Source organism: Gavia stellata, chromosome 6 (genome assembly GCF_030936135.1).
Source record: "Gavia stellata isolate bGavSte3 chromosome 6, bGavSte3.hap2, whole genome shotgun sequence".
Classification (NCBI taxonomy): domain Eukaryota; kingdom Metazoa; phylum Chordata; class Aves; order Gaviiformes; family Gaviidae; genus Gavia; species Gavia stellata.
The window spans coordinates 3,964,648-3,985,081 of NC_082599.1; the positions used below are offsets into that span (position 1 = coordinate 3,964,648).

At 43.7% G+C, this 20,434-nt stretch overlaps 1 protein-coding gene across 1 annotated transcript in view; it reads right to left on the reverse strand.

Moving 5' to 3' along the window:
• Positions 1–20,434, reverse strand: part of LOC104263871 (vasoactive intestinal polypeptide receptor) — an 83,637-nt gene that overhangs the window by 15,289 nt on the left and 47,914 nt on the right. The window contains exons 7-8 of the mRNA XM_059818771.1: positions 3,469–3,622; positions 1,328–1,388 (exon numbers count right to left, since the gene is read on the reverse strand). Coding sequence (XP_059674754.1) covers positions 1,328–1,388; positions 3,469–3,622 — 215 coding nt within the window. The remainder of the gene's footprint in view (positions 1–1,327; positions 1,389–3,468; positions 3,623–20,434) is intronic.

The window sequence follows — 20,434 nt, forward strand, 5'->3', positions numbered from 1 at the left end:
TTTGGAGTTAGAATGTTTAAATAGAGGCTTAATGTTGTTTAACTAATCTTACATAATTAGGTTTTATTTAATCTGGATTAATTTCCTGTAATTTTTCTCTAGGTATGCCTAGAGAATGGCATTTACTCTAGGTATGCCTTTTAGTATGCCAAAAAAATCTATGTTAGGTATTGGCATATCTTGTAAATTCACACTCTGTTTTACTTGGCACAAAAATGTAGAGCTTTAAAGCCTCCAGAAAATGCAAAGAAGTCTGTATTTTTATTAAGAATTGCTGGAGCTGAGTGGGAATATATAGTAAGGAGAATTGGTATCCAGACTGGTTAAATCTTTTGGTCTCTATCTCGTTGTAGAGGCTATTTATTAACAGAGTAAATAAGGTCAGTTTTATGCAGATAGAGTGAAACCATAAAAGAAGTCAGTAGCCCTCAGGAAATGTGTTAGCATGACTGTAAATCAAAAACGCAATGCGAAATCTGAACTGCTTCTCTTACTGAAATAAGGACAAATCAGGACACATTTGGAGAGAGAGAATACACAGGAGAAACTAGAGTTAACCATATGCTGCAAATGGAAGAAGCAAGGAGATGCACAGTGAGTACATAATAAGCACCTGATTCTGTACCTCTCTGGAGTGTTTTCTCATAAAAGCCTTTCCAATTACTATAGTTTGACTGCTTGAGTAAAAGCATGAAGGAGGATTGCAGGACCAGATCCTATTTACTTGCATATATCCTTGGATAGCTCTGGTATCTGCCTCATTTACTTAGCTGTATTCTGTCTGCTTCTTATATAAAATATCAAAGGCTGCTGCTAGGTTAAAGAGGATGAAGAACAGATCCTAAGACCTGCCTGGGGGGAAAAAAAAAAGAGTTTTTAGACTTTTTCTGTGGGAGAGTTAATGGGTGTGTTTATCAAGTATCTGCTGCATGAGCATATTTAGGGTCAATTCTGCAGGATGCAAAGCTCTGCTCTGAGCACGGGGCAGCTGCTCAGATGGTATCTTTGTTATACAGAGGATCACAGGACCAAACGTGACCATCAGGGTCTGTTCACAAATTCCCTGCAAATATCCTGACCAAGGGATTGGGAAACAAGGAGGGTGAGTGACGCCTAAATTGTCATAAACCGTGTGTCTTCAGGGAGATGTTGGAGCCTTTCCTGGTTTGTGGTGGCAGGGGAAAGAAAGCCTCTGCTCTGCTCTGACTACCGTTGGGGTTAGGGCAGGATGGCTGGGTTGCTAAAACTGCAGGGCTTTCCTTGAACTTCCTTGGAGATAAAGGAAGGAAGAATTATAAAGGAAAGATAATTGAGTCTACAGGCTTACCCAACATTGAAAAAGTAAATCCTGACAAGAGTCCAAGCAGTGATGAACACGGACGGGGCACCTGACAAGAGAAGAGATGGTGTTACTGTCAGAAATCATTATCAATGTTTTCAGGGCTGTTCTCCCCCACTCTCCATCTCTCCTGAGTGACTGAGGTGATGCCTTCCCTCAAGAACGGGCAAATGCTTCACGATTTCAACGCTCACATGCCGACCAAGCAACAGGTTGCCTCTCTCTCCCATGAGCCATGTAAGATGAGTTTCCTGTAACTGCTCCCTACCAGATTCATCCTCCTGTTGCAGCGCCTACAAAAAAACTACTGATGGTGAAATGCAAGGAATAGGAATCACTTCAGACATCTACAGTGTGGACACCTGTATCTAAGCCAGACACCACAGGCTCACTTTAGCATCAATGGGGAGAAATATGTACTTCCAACACACAGGTCATCTGAGCTACTCTAGATGTTTGCTTTATGACAAGAAATGTGCCCTTAGACTCCCTTGACTGTATTGCCTGGATCTCCACTGACTCTAAAGGGAGCCTGGAGTGACAAGTTCACATGTAGATGTCTGTAGTTGGCCAGATGAACCTGCCTCTGCTCCTCACTCCCTGATTGTCTGCCTGCCTAGGGTGGTCTTGTTCCATCCTTGTGGTGCCTCTTTTCTCTGTCTCTTGTTTTTCATTAGATTTAGACTGGATATACTCCAGGACATGTCACTTTGTTCTGCGTTAGTGACAGTATTGCCTATTGTTTATTAACAGTGATTTCCGAGCGCAATGGTAATAACAGTAAGAGCCGTAATGAGTGCATCCAAGTTATTAATTCCTGCATGATCCATTTCAGATCCATCACTGATGCTCTTGCAAATGATGGATGACTGAAAGGCCAAAAGACCCTTCAAGCACCCGCCATTTTCTTGAATTGCCCTTCCTCATGCAAGCAACCTCAGAATACATTATGAGTGCAAGAGATTTCCTTTGATTTAAAATCATTAGCTTCATATACTTTTCTTTTAAATCTGCCAGCTCTACTGTGCTGAAAGAAAGGGTATCTAGGTGCAAGGCAGGTTTAAAGAAGGTCTGACCTGAATAACTGCATCTGAAACAAGGCCTGCTAACATCATCTCTTCTTATGCTTATAGCACTGGGAATCATCTCTCCTCTGCGGTGTGAACCCAAGCGTAACTCCTGTCACTTTTGATGGAAGTTACTCTATGGCTAACTGACCAAATCCTGAGTTCAGGCATACCCCTGTACATGACACAATTTTTTTTTTTTTCTTTTCTTTTCAAGATTCTTCCCCTCTCTAATTATTTCCCAGTTTCAGCTATCGAGAGTATGGAATAGAAAGCCATTTTGCTTACTTATACATAAATCTTCAGCTAAATGGCTTAAAGGGGAAAAGAGATCTCTGTTTCCTCTTTGGAGAAAGAAGAGAAGTTGATCTGGTAGGATTAATTTGCATAAGTTAGCAATTCAGCTCTGAGTTACTTTGTGAAGACTTTAATTCTGTCTTCCTTGGCATTTTCTTATTTTATTTTATATTATTTTATTATTTTTTAAATTTTAATTTATTTTTATTTTATTTTATTTTATCTTACGTGTGTGAGACTAGATTCACATTAGATCTTGAGAAATCACAAACGCAGTTAAGCAGAAGGATACCAGCATTAGCACACAGGTGATGGGGATCTCTGGATAGCTAGCTAGCCTGAATCCAGTAAGACAAGGAGAGACTGATGGACTGCAGTGTCTCGTTCAGTCCAGGAGTCCTGCTTTGCTGGGATCCATCCTTATAATTTAAAGTCAATGCATGACGTCAACTTTGGGATCCCAATCAGGATCAAAGGACTAAATGACTATAAAGGTGATGAGGAGTTTCAAGCCCACAGTCCTTAAAGACATTTTGGTGCTCAGCTATCAATGAACCTAGCACAAGCTAAGTTCTTAAACACCTCTGAAGATTTAGGCTAATGCTGTTAAACTCCTCTGGCCATGACTTGATCTTGCTCCTGGTTGCACTAACAATTCTTGGCAGCAAGGTAACATGTACACTACATCTCTGCCCCATCTGAGCCCCTAAATTTGGGGATTAAATTGCTGCTAAAATGCCCGTCAGCTTTTGAGAAGATGCATACCCCAGCCAATCAAGATGTACCACCAAAAGTACTTCCTCTCTGAAAAGAAGGAGATGACCAACAAGGTGTGAAGATACAACCCCTCCACCAGGAGCCAGAAGAAGTTGGCCATGATGCAGTACTGGAAGAAAACCATCACGGCTTTGCAGCCTACCTGGAAAAGAAGAAACAAGGAGTGGTGAACTGCAGCATGTTTCCATAGTAAACACACCCAATTACCAGTAAACCTTGCTCTGCGTCTAACTTTGGGATTGCATTTTGTGGCACCTGAAGGCCTTACGGAATGAGCTCCATGGTAAAAAGCCAAAAGCCCTACCAAGCTTGCTTCTGGTGGACATTCTCGGCATGTGTTAACCCTTGCATGGAGTGCAGCGTGCATCCTTGAGAGAGCCAGCTCAGGACTGGATGCTGTTTGACTGTGTGAGCACTGAGATGCACTCAAGCTTGGAAACCCTGCTGAGCAGTGACAGGCTGATATGCTGGACCGTGATCCCTACCAGCATGGTGCTGCTCTCTGTGGGTTTCGGATGTACATCTGTGGGAAGTCGGCTTAGTGGCAGAGAGGATGCCAGAAGGTCCTGCCCTGATGTGCAGTCACCAGCCTCTCTGCTCTGCCAGGGAGGGCTTGTGGGGCTGAGTTGTGAAGCAAACCATTGCACAGATTCAGAAAAACCCTCCAAAAAGGTGCTACTTTGAACTGAGACCAACTCAGTGACTGGTTTACAGTGTAGCCCACCAACCCTTGGTTCAGCATGATGGAAGTGATCTGCACCAGATAGTAAATGAGAATGGGTGGGAATTTCTTATGCTGTTTTTGGCACTAATGTCAGCATCTTGATGAACAACACCCTGAGGGACTTGGGCATCATGGTCCCCTCCATCATTCTCAGTGGGGCTGCCTGCTAGTATTACCTGGTTCCCTGAACCCAAAGAAATTAAGCCTCTGACTTGAACAAACTGACTCCCCAGGGTAAAAAAAATAATTAAAAAAAAAAAAAAATCTGTGTGAATTAGCCCCTGAAAGCAAAGTCCAATTTTAATCACTCCATGGCCTGGTAGATACTGCAAAAACTCAAGGGGTTTGAAACAGGGGTTTGAAAAAAGCCAAACCTACAAATAATTATGAATATTCAGTTAAGAAAAGAAGGACTGAGATATTTTTAAAATAAAGAAAAGGATGAGGAGGAGAAGCAGGGTAAACACTAATGAGCAGAGACAGATTTGATTGCATTGGAAGGGGAGAGATTTGAAAATGGAAAGAGGATTGTTTTTCTTCAGGAAATGAATAATTAAACACAGTAACTTGCTGTGTGAAGATTTCACTGCAGCACAGGTAATGGGAACAGTCACCTTACAAAAAAAAAAAAAAAGGGAAATTTTTCGCTGAGACTCAGGAGCCAAGCTCACTGCAAAACACCTGAAGGTAGAAACCAGCTGCCCACAGAAGTATGTCAGCCCTGGCCATTGCCCCAGCACGTGATGTATCCAGGTCCAGCCGCAGCTTTACGGGAGATCATTGGTTGCAACATTACACACATCCACGTTGTCTAAGCATCCTTGAGATGTTGATTTGGCAATAACCTCATTGCCTTCAGTGAGTCTGCTTGGGTCATACCCTGCACTAATTGGGCCAAGGGCACGAGACTCTGGTTGCCAGCACTCTTTGGTTAGTAGCTCTTCCCTCATGCTCTGCATGTGCAATATGTTGAATTTAGAGCAATAATTGATTTGTATGAGTGACAAGCTCACACTCCCCCCCCTCCCCGCTCCCCTCTCCTGCTGAGAACAGTTGCTATGAAACACACTGGTTAAAGAGAGAAGTGTGGAAAGTGTTTTCTCGATGCCACATATTTTGGAAAGGAACTTCTCCCCACTGATCGCTCAGAATTAAGTCAACCCTCCCCTAGCACCCACCAGTACGTCACACTGGGGACCCTCATGGGCTCCTGCGAATCAATTTATATGCACATCAGCTCCCTCCTGTGAGGCAGCTGGCATAAGCGGAGACTTGCTGCATGGTGGTGATGGGGAAGGTGGAGGCAGAGCAGGCAATTAACTGCCCAGGAGGGAAGGTGACACGGAGCTGAGGTGACAAGGGCTGGGGATGTAGCAGCGTCCTCCCTATGGCATCCCTATGCTCTGTTTCTCCCTGCTATTGTGCGCATATGGCTGTGTGACATTGGCACACCTCATTTCTTTTGCCCAAAGCCTGAGTGACTGCTTGCTGTGCCTGCGGCCAGTGGGGATTTGGTGGTGTGACTGTACTAAGCGGTATTTTGCCCTAGTTCAGCAGCTCACAGGTGAGACACAATGTTTAAAGGAGCAGCCTTGATGCATCTCAACCACACGCTCCTGAGACATGGATTTGCTTTGGGGAATGAACATTGAGGAATCCTTTCTGGATGGCTGCGTTGAAGCTATAGCAGAGGCATGAGGCTGGAGCATGTCACAAAGAACTGCAATGCTTTACAGGACCACGAAAGGCTGCTCACAGAAAGTACATGTTGACTTCTGCCTAAGAGAGGCTCTCAGGCAGGGATCCCCAGCCTGAGTTTGCAGAGCTACTGCTGTCACAGAGAGGAAGCTGTGCTGAGCTAAGGCTGTGGCAGCAGAAGCACCAGGTCTGGGTCCATCACCTTTTCTCCCAGTAATGGCAATCATTGCTTTTGTGGTAGTCTCTGGCCCTACCTCTTTCCCTAATGTGGTGGTGGCTTGTTACACACCTGGGGTGGATCATGCACATGGGCAGCAGCTGGGTTTTGGCAACTTCTTCTCTGAGGGACCTGTAGCAGATCAATTCTTTGCTCCATGCTGAGGGATATCTGGCTATTTGAGCAGTTGTTACCACCCCAGGCATTTTTTGTTTTACCCAGAGAAAAGATATTTTTATGCATCATTTTGAGCACACAGCAATAACACACTGCAGCCAGGGATGTCCTGCACTCGAACAGGTTTGGATGCACTGTCCTGTCTTACAAATTAAATCATGGTATTTTCTCGCTGCCTGGGCTTATTGCTACTATTGTCAAAGCTGGGTAAGTTTAAACCAAACCAGGTATTTCTACGAGATATGCAGTTTTGCTGTTGACTGCAGTGTTGTTCTTCCATTGAATCTTCTTTGGCATCCAACTCAGTGTCACATTTGCAAAATAGCCCTTCCTGGCTTTTGAGAGACCTTATTACGGGCAGCACTTGGTAATGGGTCTCTACCTTCCTGATAGATCAGATTCAGCCTTAGAATGGCTGTTATAATGCTGGGAAACAAAATCCACATTTATATAAGATGCTTTACCCTTTAAATGAGAGACACTAGGCAGAGATGAGCTATTACATCTCACAGAAGACGTTTTTCATAAAGAGCAGACCTCATAATGTGTCAGTGTTGAAAGACTAATACAGCCTATGTTTAGAAAAGACATTTTCACCAGGAAAAGCAGCATTACAGCACTGCTTTTTCTGCTCTCTCCCCTTCCACTGTCTCATTTACATCAGCTTGTTTCCCCATCTTTCTTCAGGAATCTTGCCCTGCTCAAGTCCACATGAGACGTTGCAGTGAGATCGTCTTCCTTGGCTTTGCACATGGCACATCTACCCAAGTGGCTCCCCTCTGCTTCCCCTCTCTGGGACTGCATCAGACATGGGCCATTTGCTTTTCCCATGAAAATCCCCTCCCTTTCCACACGTGCTGCCGGTGACTAACCACTGAGATAGATTCTGCCTCCAGCTTGTGAGTCATGGAAACCTCTTTGACCTCAACAAACACTTTTGTGCTTCTCTTTAAATTCCTCATAGTCAAGAATAAAATTTAATCTTGATTATTGTAGAAGTTTACTTGAGGATGAGATGAGGCATATCATAGAATCAGAATGATAGAATCATTTAGGTTGGAAAAGACCTTTAAGATCACCAAGTCCAACCGTAAATCTAACACTTCCAAGTCCACCACTAAACCATGTCCTTAAGCACCTCATCCACATGTCTTTTGAATACCTGTAGGGATGGTGACTCAACCACCTCCCTGGGCAGCCCATTCCAGTGTCTGATAACGCTTTCAGTGAAGAAGTTTTTCCTAATATCCAATCCAAACCTCCCCTGGCTCAACTTGCGGTCATTTCCTAGATCTACTGTCTTAGACCTACTGTATGGGCCAACCCTCCCTTGCCTTCATGTGCCCAACCATCTATGCTGTAAGCATCTACATTTACGACTGTTTAACTGAGGACTATCTGAAAAGAAGACACTGGGCAAGACTCAGCTGCTTAAAAGTAGACTGCTAGTGTCATTTTAGGCACTGCCAAGTATTGTGTTGGGCTTCCAGCTGTTGCTCCGGAAGGATGGGGATTTCCTGTGCAGACCTTTGGGATATTCATGCAGACCTTTGGGATATTCACAGGCATTTTAAGGGGTATGAGATGCCCATGCTCAGATGGCAGAAGTCTGCCCTTTATGGAGTATCCTTGCTGAGATAGCAAGACAGGGAAAAAATATACACATTGCACTGTACCTCTTCATTGTCCTGAAAGGCTGGTTTCCTCAAATGTAGACAAATCTTTGAAATAATTCCTATTGGTTTGTATTTTAGATGGATATTCACACCTGTACGAAGTGCATGCGAAATACTGTCTTGCTGGTCATGGAGCGTTTAGCATTTCCTGAACACGGGTGTGAATGCCTACCTTCTAGATAGGAACCAGGCCTATGGCTCTCAAAGAAATTACTTCATTTCAAAATGAGGGGCATTTATTGCCCTCTGAGACAGAGCTGCTCTAAGCATACACCTATTTATTGCCTAACAAGGCAATAGAGAAGGCAGAAGACACTGCTTTTGCTTTGAAAGAGAAGGGGACTTCTTGCAGTCATTTTATGGCAAATATTTAATGAGCCGTTGATACTTAGGAAAGTGTGCTGCGCTTTCAAAAAGGAGATGGCTGAGTAGGGATGAAGCATATAGCTGGTTAGAAAGCTGGTGTGATGTTGAAATGTGCTTAGTTGAGAAGCTGGGCAAAAATTTTAGGGTGTCAATAGTGGGTCAAGTTCAGAGCTTTATGGAATGGTGGGAAAAGCAACACAGCTATCCGCAGCCAGCATGTAGCACACATACATGTGCTACGGCTGCTGTGAAAAACACAGCCCACTTTGCCACATCATAGGAAGAATGCACTCAAGATGCAACCAGACTTTCTGAGAAAGAGGCAAAGAGAAGCGACATAAGGGTGGGAAAACCAAGACTGAGCAATAACCCTACCAGGCTTCTTCCCTGTGCCTAGTAGCACTTTATACTTTAAATAATGTTAGCCCCAAGAAAAACATCTTTCTTCTAAAACTGATGTAGTGACCAGATGATCCACCTAGAAAAATGCAGTTCAGATGCTGGAGGCAATAATTAACTCAGAGCTGAATCTGTCATTGCATTAAATACACATATGTCATACTCCTCAATGATAATAACCCTGCTCAAGGTATCCCTGCTCATTAATAACTGCTAAGGATTGTCAGTCTTGACCATCTGCTGACTTTCTCTAGCTCAATATAAGTAGCTTAGCTGGACAGGAGTTGGTCTGAGGTTTTGAGGGAGGTACACACACCCAACCAACACATGTGCATGCATCAGCCTCCTGTGAATGCAACAAAACTCTACAAAAAAAGGTCACTCAACTCCACAGAAATGCTGCGGTGCACCACAGAGCATCACTGCACGAACACAAGTCTCCCTTGTCTTCTTTACTGGGAATATGGCGTGTTACAGGTTTAGGACTTGGATCAAAGAAGGATTTAGATCAAAGACATATAAAGGGGCACTTGAGTGATTGATCATACTCGCACTTGACCCACCAGAGCTGGCCTGGGAATACATTGCGATGTAAACAGTCTGCCCGAGTCTCACTGCCCCAGTCACAGGAATCCCCATCACGAGACCTCACCTGCCCGTTCCCATCTATGACCTCTCCTGTACACAGATGTGACCCCTGTGCAGATCCTGTGTTCCCCCCTCATACCTTCAAACTCTGTGGCTTCCCATAGTGTGGAAGGTTCGTGGCAGGGCACCAAGACATATTTAAGTCAGCTTAAAGATATATTTAAGACACCATATGCAATCCTGGGCAATGCTACAGCTCCTGGCATTATTTACAAAGTTGGAACAGCACCTTCAGCCCAGTATCCAGTGCCTTAGGCAAAAGCGTGGGCTCAGATTCACTTCAATCAATCATGAAACCTGGAGGCCTCAAAATCCCCTTTAAGGTACTTAGGTCCTTTTACCTGAGCTACCACCACTGATGCAGGAGGAAGAGTTTTACACAGAGATTCCTGCAGGCCTCTTCAACAGAAGACAGATGAAAACTCATTTTCTCGGTGACAGATTTATCCAGCACTTTTCTTTCATGTTGCCCAGAAGACATGACCTATCTGAAGGGCTAGCTGCTGAGTGACTCATGCTGAATTCGCCCACAGCAACAACTGCTCTTCTCTCCAGCCTGGTCAAGGAGGCTTCCTCTATCTTATTTAAAACCTTTTTATAGATTCCACTCATGATCCTGTTGCTGGGGCACACCTGGAAGATGGGGTAGCACTGAGTAAGCACCGCCCACTTTGGAGATGCTGAAATTAAGGTCTTCAAGCCCCTCTTCAAGGGACTGGCCTAACCCTACAACTCTGTAACTATAGTGCCATTTTAGACACTCATCTCATCATCATGGGTAAATTCAGGAGTCTCAATCTTGGGATTCCCACCCCACATGCCTAAATCAGACTGAATCCCATGCCAGCTCTTCCTCTGTTGAGATGTCCACCTTAGCCAAAGTATAATGTAATCTGTAATGACGATGCAATAACCAAATAATTACTTGTAAGAGTACAAGCAGAGCACAAGCAGATTAATTCCCCATCTCACTATCATGGTACTGGAATTCATACAACTGACGAATTCCCAATCGTTTTATAACCTAAATATTGTACAGCACTGTTCATAGCTATGCATTGTCCATTAATTTCTCTGCATGTTGCATGGAGATGGCAGGATAGACTTAGTTTCCAAATGCATGTTTTTGTTTTTCATGGGGTATTTCTCTCTGCTTTTAACTTTACTTTTAGTTTATAGAATCATGGAATCATTCAGGTTGGAAAAGACCTCTAAGACCACCGAGTCCAACTGTTAACCTAACACTACCAAGTCTAGCACTAAACTATGTCCCTAAGTGCCACGTCTACATGTCTTTTAAATACCTCCAGGGATGGTAACTCAACCACTTCCCTGGGCAGCCTGTTCCAATGCTTGATAACCCTTTCAGTGAAGAAATTTTTCCTAATATCCAATCTAAACCTTCCCTGGCGCAACTTGAGGCCATTTCCTCTTGTCCCATCACTTGCTACTTGGGAAAAGAGACTGACACCCACCTTGCTACAACCTCCTTTCACGTAGTTGTAGAGAGCGATAAGGTCTCCCCTGAGCCTCCTTTTCTCCAGACTAAACCACCCCAGTTCCTTCAGCCGCCCCTCACAGGATTCGTTCTCTAGACCCTTCACCAACTTTGTTCCTCTTCTTTGGACATGCTCCAGCACCTCAGTGTCTTTCTTAAGGCATACTCTTATGAGGTATAAGACTTATTTCTTATAAGGTTGGTTACTCTCTGAGAGAAAGAAACTGTTGATGAGAGGAGTAGATATACTTTACTGGTCTAGGTATTACTGCCTCCGTTAAGAAAGGAAGGGTGAGGATATTAAATGAGCTTTGCCCTAGGATGACGTTGCCCAAACCAGTATTGTTTACTGAAAACAAAAAGAAAACTTCTCTTGCCCACTCAAGTGGGGATTTTTGTTCCAACTAGAGGCTAGAGCAACCTTCTTTTACAAGTCACCTGCACAGAGAGAAGAGAGGTGGTTTTTCAGTAGTGACTGTCAATCCTGGCTTGGACCTCTCCTGCGGAGGTGGTTAAGACATAATGTTGTGTCTTTATAGTCTCAGGCTATTTCTTATTTTATTCCCATGCTCAAGGTTATTGGCTTTTACATATCATTTTTTCACTATTTCGTTGGCTTTGACAGAAGAGTGGAAAAGCATGCCACATCCACGCTCATCCATGTTCAGGAGAAACTGCAGTAGAGAAGATGTTTCCAGAAGTTGACTCGGCAAACTGAAAATGTGAATATCAAGTTGTTATCTCAGCCTTCTGCTACTGTGCCTAGTCTTCTGCAGAGACAATTTGGCTACACAGGGTAATGGTTTGACCCTACAGAGGCCAATGGCGAAGCCCTGTCTGATTTCAACACGGCTTCATGCTGGAGGCCTAATTTGCAGAAATTCGGCATGATGTCAACAGAAATTGCTGACAGAAATAAAACAGCTTCTTACTGGGTGATTCTGTTCCTCCAGAAATGAGCCCTTAGGTCAAACAAATCTGCTCAGCCACGAAAAGTTAAAAAAAAAAAAAAAGAAAAGGAAAAGAAAAAGTGTTAACCTATCCCTAGCACACTCAACCTTTTGTGTAACAACAGAAAAAACAAGTTAAAACCAACCAAACAAGACTGCCTGGCAAAAAACCACCACTTTTATTTCTTGCCTCATTTTAATTGCAGTTGTAGACTAGATTCGAACAGATTAGCAATAAAAAAACCCCACAAGGTTTATGTTCTTCCATGAAAGGGAACTGAGGTCTATTAAAACAAGAATTCTCCTCCTAAATCAATTGGGTACCTTTGACGCCTTCTTTCCTTCCCTATCATGGAGTCTGACAAGCAAGTCATTTTAAATGATAAATTGCTACACTAGTGGGTGGTTCTGCAAATTTTCCTGGAAGATGCATGGAAATTTTGGGTGTTGAGGACTTAACACTATCTATCAATAAAGAAATTTGACTAAAGAAATTCTTAAAACGCCATCTTGATAGAAACAAAGTGGCTTATGATTGAGGCATGCAACCTTCAGTTTGTGAGGGCCTAAGTTGTCAAGTTCAAAACCTCGGTTAAAGCAATTTCTCATCTATCAAGAATTATAACAAAGACAAGACCTTAATAATAATCTTACGTCTTGATGATGGACCCTTCAGCTCCTGCTGTCCTTAGTGGCTTCAATTGTAAGTCAACCTTACAAAAAGTACGGCAGAAAGATAGATCAACGTAACTGAATTCACGGTCACTGTCTATCACAGGCACAGGGATAAGAGGCCTCTAACACACATTTTCCCTGTTAACATGCTGTTCTGCATCAATGGTGCCCCAGAAACATTATGCAAGAGTGCTCTTAAGCCTTGGCAATAGTAAATTAATTCAATTTATCTTAACCCGCTTTCCTCTAGGTCACAATACATTACATTTTCATGCACCCATCATTGCCTAAGAGCACACACTGGAATACTTACTTCATGTCAGCTGTCACCGGGCAATTTATTAAGCCATTATAACCTGGATTTGTGTCTGAGCTTGTTGATTTCTTACCGCTTTCATAAAGCAGAAATGCTATTTCTAGACTGATGAGCTGTGCTGTACAGACACACACATGAACACACACTCTACTTCAGGAAACTAAGTCTTGCCCGATCCCATCAAGACTGTGGAAGGATGGAGACATTAGGAAGAAGCTGTTGGGCTCAGTCTCCATCTCTCCTGTGCCACCACTTCCACTTGCACCAAGGGTGGGCCACTACCGAACCTGGATAGAGTATTATTTCTCTGGTTAGAGTATCATTTCTCTAGCAATAGCTCAACCCATATGGACCCCCCTAAGTCCCATGAGATAACCTTGGCCTTTCTTTGTGCTTTCACCTCTTTAATGCCAGCTGAAAGCCAGTTGAAAATGGCAAGGCATTTAAAAGTCTGTCTCTGCTAATGTGGAAGTTACACAAGACAACCTCTATTTTATGAGCTTGCAACACAGCAAAGCACGGCAGGGTCAGATCCTGCACTTGTAGAAACCTTGTGAACTCTATCAAAATAAATGGAGCTGTACCAGTTTACACCAACCAAAAATGTGGTCCACATGACTGCACTTTATGGCTTGCTCACATCCCATGCAGGCTTCCTCAAATACGACACTATCTGTTGAAGTCAGTAGGAAGCTCTTATGTCTGCTTTTCCTCACATAAGAAGCAAGTTTAAGCCCCATGACTGTGATCCTCAAGGCTATTTAAGCATTCCTCTTCTACTGATTTTAACAGGGGTTATGTAACTGTCAGTCTTTGAGGGACTCGGCCTTTCTATTTTGTCTCTTAGGAATACTCGTTTGATTTTTGGGGGCAGTCTTATGAGTCTTTCTAAGATGGTGATTAGCTCTAGCTGGTCTAGACTCTGCGTCAGATGACTCAGAGTTGAGTTTAGACATAAAAATAGAATTATCTCGGTAAATGGCTAACTGTCCCTATTTCAGTCACAGAGTAATGGCACTTCTGAACACATCTTCAGTAATAAGGCAAGTCAACCACAAGGCAGCAACTAAAAGGAGAAGGTGATCAGAGTATTAAGAATGCTCTTCTCTGCACTTGCCCCATTTTCTCTCATTATTGGCAATACTGCATTGCTTTAAGGTGCCAGCCCATGACTGGGGCACTGCTGTGTCAGGCATGCTAGGGTCACTTTTGCAAAGAAAGGTCCTGCTCTGGAGCTCTTCCACACTCTAACTTTCTGCCTTCACTCCTGGGTTATTTCCACGAGCAAAGGAGAAGGCAAGATAACTCATCCAAGCAAAACTGTGTAAACTCATGTTAGAGATTGGTCTCCATGGTCCAGACTCTCTCAAAGGCTGCCAGATATGAACAGTCCAAGAAGCAGAAGGGGCATAACCCAGAATCTGATACTTTCTCCTTGGAGGAATGGATCGCTTCATCCATCCTCTGTGGGCCTGGCCTGTGGCCAACTGTCAGGGAGGGAGCTCAGCAAGAGCTCCCTTCAAGCTTCCTGTCGATTCTGTTGTGGGACTAGTTGGTAAATATCCTGTTTCTTTTCTGTGTGGGGATGCCCATGTTGGCCAACTTATAGCTGAAATCCAGCCTCTTCCCACTGCTCCTCCAACCTTCTCCTGCAAACCCTGTCTCTCTAAAGCAGAAGCCCAATCCCATGGCATGGACTTCCTCACTTGCTAGCCTGGCATTCCTCCAGCACCACACACCAAGTGCCCACCTTCACCCCCGCCACTGCCATTCATTGTCTCCCTGTCTCAAAATGATGATGTTTCACCATTAGTTTCTCTGACCCTCATGGTTCCCTTCACTTTCCATCACTGCACGTTCCTTTCTTCCCAAACTCAGACCTGAAGCTCATGTTTCTTTCTTCTGCCACATCCTTGTAGCAAAGCTTCAGCTCCCAACACCACAACCTTTCTTCCCAATCTCTTTTATACTTTACTTGCTACTGCCAACCCTGTGGTTGAGCCCCTGTGAAGGGTATGGTACAGCAACCAAGCCTTCAAGTGTGGCAGCCATAAATTGCTGTCTCACCAATACAGAAGGAAGCTACTGTTTGCCATCAGCTCCATAGCAATGACCCGTGTTCAGGCCCTCTCCCTATAGCATCTATGCGATGACTTAGGCCTACTTCATCAATGTTGGTGAGGGCTTAGGCAGGTAGAGACCTCTTCTCTTCTAGAAGAGACGATGAGATAACACGTTCCTGGATGGAGTATCTCTGGACAATTTCAAAATCCGAACAAGAACATTAAAACAGTCTAGGTGGATGGTTAGTCCATCTCCCATGCTCATGGCTGCTACTGGCCATGGGCAGTTAACACCCAAAACCTCTTATTTGTAGCTTCTCATTACTTCACACATCCTTCATTCACTTAACTTTTTGCTAAATCCTTAATTTAACTCTGGCACTGATTTTTGAAAGCACATTTGAGGCATTTTTTATTTTTATTTTTGACTTTTGGGTAATATTTTCACCATGAGGGCCTCTGCTAATTAAGGAATGTAGCTGTAGTCTCTTTGTCTCTTCTCTCCCCACCTCATCTCCATTTTATGGCCCTTTCTAGAAGTGTCCTAATACCTTTGGTGCAGTGAAATTTAAAGTGCTGGTGTGAGACTTGAAAGACAATTGGCAAACATACAATGCCTACATTTCTTCTGCCCGCTTTCTGTCTATTGTTTTTTACTTCTTTGTATCATTTACAGGAGCTTTCTTTCTTTTTTTTTTCTTTCCCCTCTGTCATTTGTTTTGCTGTAAAACTTAGATTGTAGCCGTGATCAGCAGATATGGAGATATCAGCAGATATGGGGATAATATTCCACAGAAGTTGTTTGGCAGATGCAAATCTCTTTATCTAACCTGATAGTAAAAATGTAGACCAAAGACATGGGTGTGTTAGGTTTGTGTTGTGACAGCAACATCATAGAGATCTTCAGCAGAACACTAAGTAGAAACCGAATGCTGTCAAAAAGCTCAGAAAGAAGAACTGAAGCCAGTCCATTGCAACACCCATCTTCTGAGGCCAACAGGAACCGTTTAGCTGGGTTTCACAGGAATTTGTCGACAGGGTGAGGTGGTTCAGGTCAGACATGACTGGAAGAGCACAGTGAGAAACTTCTGCTTCACATGAGCAGTGATTTTTCCTTTGCTCCCTGTGCTGCTCCTTGGGATGAAAACCAAATGCAGTTGCTACCTATTAGGTGGGAAGAGCAAGGGTCTCCTTCACGCTACACAACCGAGCAAAACAAGGTGGACCTCATTTCACATTGGCCCTCATTTCCATGTCAAGACAGACTGTAAAGCACTTCCTTATCGCAGGCAGCATCTTTGCGCCTGGATGGTCCCATTGAACTCAGTGGTTGAGGTGCAATTCTGGAGCAATGGGCTGAGCTACCGAAAAAGCGTCAGCTGATGTATTTACACATTTTGGGGACTGACCCAACTCCAATTAAAGTCAAGGGACAGATTCACATTGTTTTCAGGCAGAGTTCTGCCAGGCTCTTCCCCAAGCCATTCAGCCAAACTTCAGCAGATGCTGTCTGTGCTGCTAGGAAAAGCTCACCCTCCTCTGTGTAGGCGGGAGTAGATGTCCTTCCCAGAGGACATAACCCAATGAAAGGGCTCAGTCGCTAATATTCATTTCATTTTTACACAAGTGCATAAAAAGGCTTAGACTCTCCCCTCTCTCCAATAGCCTGCGTATCAGGGCAGTCCCACATGAGGCAGAGAATATGGATCTGAGTAGCGTCAGATGGGGGTGCGCTGGAAAAGAAAGTGTGTCTGTCTCCAACTTCCATATATAAAGTTCATTTAGGGGCCTGTAGCTGTTACCACTGAAAATACAGGATATATGTATATGTTCACAATTGCTAAAAGTCCCACCCTCCTTTGCAAAGAATTTTTTGTTGGCATTTGATTGCCTTACTGGAATGCAAAAGGAAAAAGATAAATGATCTAGTCTCCCTCGGCTGAATCCTCAGCAAAGGCAAATTTGCAGACCTCAGAAAAAGTCAGCCTGAATTCAATCTGCAGAACCTGATCTTTGTTTATATCAAACTGTCGGCTTCTTTGTCTTCAGCTAGGCTGGAAATGTAAGTGGTTCATCATTATGCTATCCAGATATTACAGTAATGAAACGATATCAAACCTATCCATACAACCACAAAGAATCAAATGAAACGTCAGTTGAAGTGTTCAGTTCAATCATTCTACCAGGTTTTCTGTTTTGGCTACTGTGTTTCACAGGGTGTTCTCCAGAGAGAGAAGAAAAGAGGAAGACAAAGCGTGGGAATGCCAAGACAGAAAGTCACTAGGCCTAAGAAAACTAATGTGAAAAACTAAAACTTGTAAGGAGGCCTCTTGAGTCTGGCAGTGGAAAAAAACCCAGAAGAATGCAGGCAAATACAGGCTGGAAAGTGGCGCAATTTTTCTTGCAGTGTGAGTAATCGTTGGATGCAGTGAAGCCACGTGCAGCGAGTTTTCCATCAGAAATGACAGATTACTGAGACTGAACGTATTCTGAACGAATCAGAACAAACAGTTATTGAAGAAGTTGGAGTGGGTGATTTCACAGACCCCCTCCTAGCCTGATCATCTCTACAGCTAAGTGCTTAAAGCCCAGATTGACTAACACACTTGAGTATATGCCTATTTTTAAGCAATTTAAGCCAACAGGATGATTCAGTTGCACATAATTACAGACATACTTTATGACTGAAGGCATGACAGAGAGAGAGAAAGTGGTTTTGGTCTACTAATGACTGTTGGTACCTTGGGCAATGTGCTGGGTGTATATGTGGCCATCAGACGCCTCTGCTGTTTCTACCCCTCTAGAAAATTCGAGGTCCCTGCAGTGCTTTATTTCCCACTGGAAAATCCCACAGCAGGCTCTTGGAGGGCCAGCCTTCTCTGAAGGTCAGTCTACATGCTTCTACATGAGCCAAGGGATACCCATTGAGCCTAAGAACAAGTCAACTGGGGAGAGGAGAAGGCGTGAGGGACATTTGTAAAGCTACTGCTGCTGAGTTTCCTTGGTGCGGGACGAAGGGCCTGGGCGACCTTGCGTGGGTCCTGGGATCAATGATCATTTAAGCCTGCTACATTTAGTTATGAAAACAAGCCTGGCTTGCCAACTCAGGGTTTCTGCCCCATGAAAACAGGCTGAATTTTTCATCCAAGCAGCAAGACTTTTCTTTCCCCCAGGAGTGGGTTTATCAAGAAAGAAGGGCCAAGGAATTCAAGGAGGCTACGGGTGCCACACATCACTCTGTAAACATCACCCAGTGCATGGTGCATGTTCTGGCTCACACAATGGTTCAGTGATGCTCATCACATGTATTTTGGCTGCACTAGCCCTGAAATGTTTACTGCCACATTCTCAGGCTCTGTGGCCCACAGAAATGCCCAAGAAACTTAATTTTTCAGGGCGTTCATGTTGAGCTCAGTGGTAATCCATAACTATTTGAGTTTAAAATGCCATAGAGTTAACACTGGTTAGGTTTCCCACACTAGGTAAAATGAAGAAAAAATCCTTTGTGGGAAGAACAAGTTTTTTTCAATTACATACACACCTACGTGCAGTGGAGCTCCTACTTGATTGGAGCATTAACATGTATGTTGGTGGAGAGCTTAAAATATTTTTGTGTGACTGGTGCATAAAATATCATTTTAAGTCTTCTGACTGCAACAGGTAATGGCAGATTTAGGAATTTGGAATGCTGGGAGAGGTCCCTCTTCGTCTGGATTTTATAGTGCTGAATCTGTTCTGGAAGGGGGGATGCCTTTATCCTTTTTTCCTCAAAGGAACTAAGTGAAGTTCTTTATCTTCTAATAAAACACTGCTATTGCTTTGGTTTTGCCTTCTTCTAAAACAGCACAGAGGTAAGAGCATTCAGTAAATTGAACTGTTTGTTCAAATCTATCCTCAGACTGAATGAGCTCAAGGCCTCATCTAGCCATTATACACAAAACCTTCAGTAAATTGTGTATTAGGCCCTGGGTATATGAACTAGTACCCTGGTCTCCAAAGTCAAAACTTCATCCTGCAAGTTCAAAGTACAGACAAACCAATTATTTAACCTAACTCAAGTCAACCTAACCCAACCAAACCCACATCAACACAATGGATTTTATAATTATTTCTGCAAACAGATGAATATTGGGAGAGGCATTTTGACTGCATTTCATGTAGGTAATTTTTCTCTATGACCTAAAAGGTTGTCCAAGATGTTGGGTCAAGACGGGTGCAGATTTTGCAAGGGGTATGCTCAGTGCGGCGGAGACGGATTTGTTCCACATATTTTTATAACCCTTGTGTATCATCCAGCTATTCACCCTGAGCTGGCATTTAACATGAAAATCCTCTGATGGGGAGAAACACACACAATGGTTGTAGCCATGGGTCTGCCTGAAAGCAGACTGGCTTCCAGGAGCTGCGGATTCTGCAGGACAAAGTTCTGTATTTATACACAGAAGTGTTTCTGGATGGATGGTCGAAGCAAACACTTCTCACGCAGCCTTCTGCAGTTGTGCCTCAGTCACGACCCAGTGCAAACTCCCGCAGGGGTGAGAGGTTAGTTCAAACTCCATGGCTCACTGGGTTCTTGGCTCCTCTGCCAATTAGCATTGGCAGTTATCTGCGGCAGCAGACACCGGGCAATTGTTTATTCCAGTTTATATGTGGTTCTAACCATTCACGGACCTTCGCAATAAAACCCCATTGCTAGAGAATACAGATCCCAGTGAACCACAGAGGGGAAAAAAACCCAGAGGGTCACTGCAATGGGAACATGTCGTGCTGCAGACAGTTCTCGAGGAAAAGCTGGGAGCAGGCTGCTTTTGATATCAACTGAGAGGTGCTCAAGCAGAAAGGTCATTATAACAGCAGGGACAGGACTGAGGGTAAGGATACAGAAAAGCCGGAAGGCAAGGAAGAAATGGAGTGGATGGAAGAGAAAAGAGAATCTTTCTCTGGTGCTGTATGACATAAAAAAACAGGTCCAGAAGGGATCTGCTGGACTGCTGTGCCCAGTCCCCTGCTATTACCAGCAAGCAGCTCATCTGATGTTATGAATTTATTATGGAGGGTTCCTTTTTTTATTTGGATGACTTCTGATCACATCTCTTTATTTTGGTGATTTCAATTTCCTGCCTAAATTTATTCATGACTAGTGTCCTCTTATGTCAATATGGCCTTTAGATAAACAGCTCTTCTCCCTCCTTAACGTTTGCACCAGTTGATAAAACTGAGTTTGAAAGTCTCTAAAAATTATCCCAACTCCTTGATTCCCCTCATTTATCATCCCAGTGGGGAAATCTCACAGTTGCAGACAGCTAGTGTGCAATACAGATCCAGATGAAAAATAGACAATGATGTCTACACACAGATTTCCTGCCTAAACTCCTGCAGAGATCTGGCCACTGCAATCAGTGGAGCCCAGAGAGCCATCCAAATGCAGGTGCCTTCTTCAAAGCGAGGCGAACAGCTCTCCAGACTCAGTGAGTATATTAATTAGAGCTCGGCTGACTATGGTTGCACTTCACACATGTAGCTCATGTGTAGGTACTTACCCTGTAG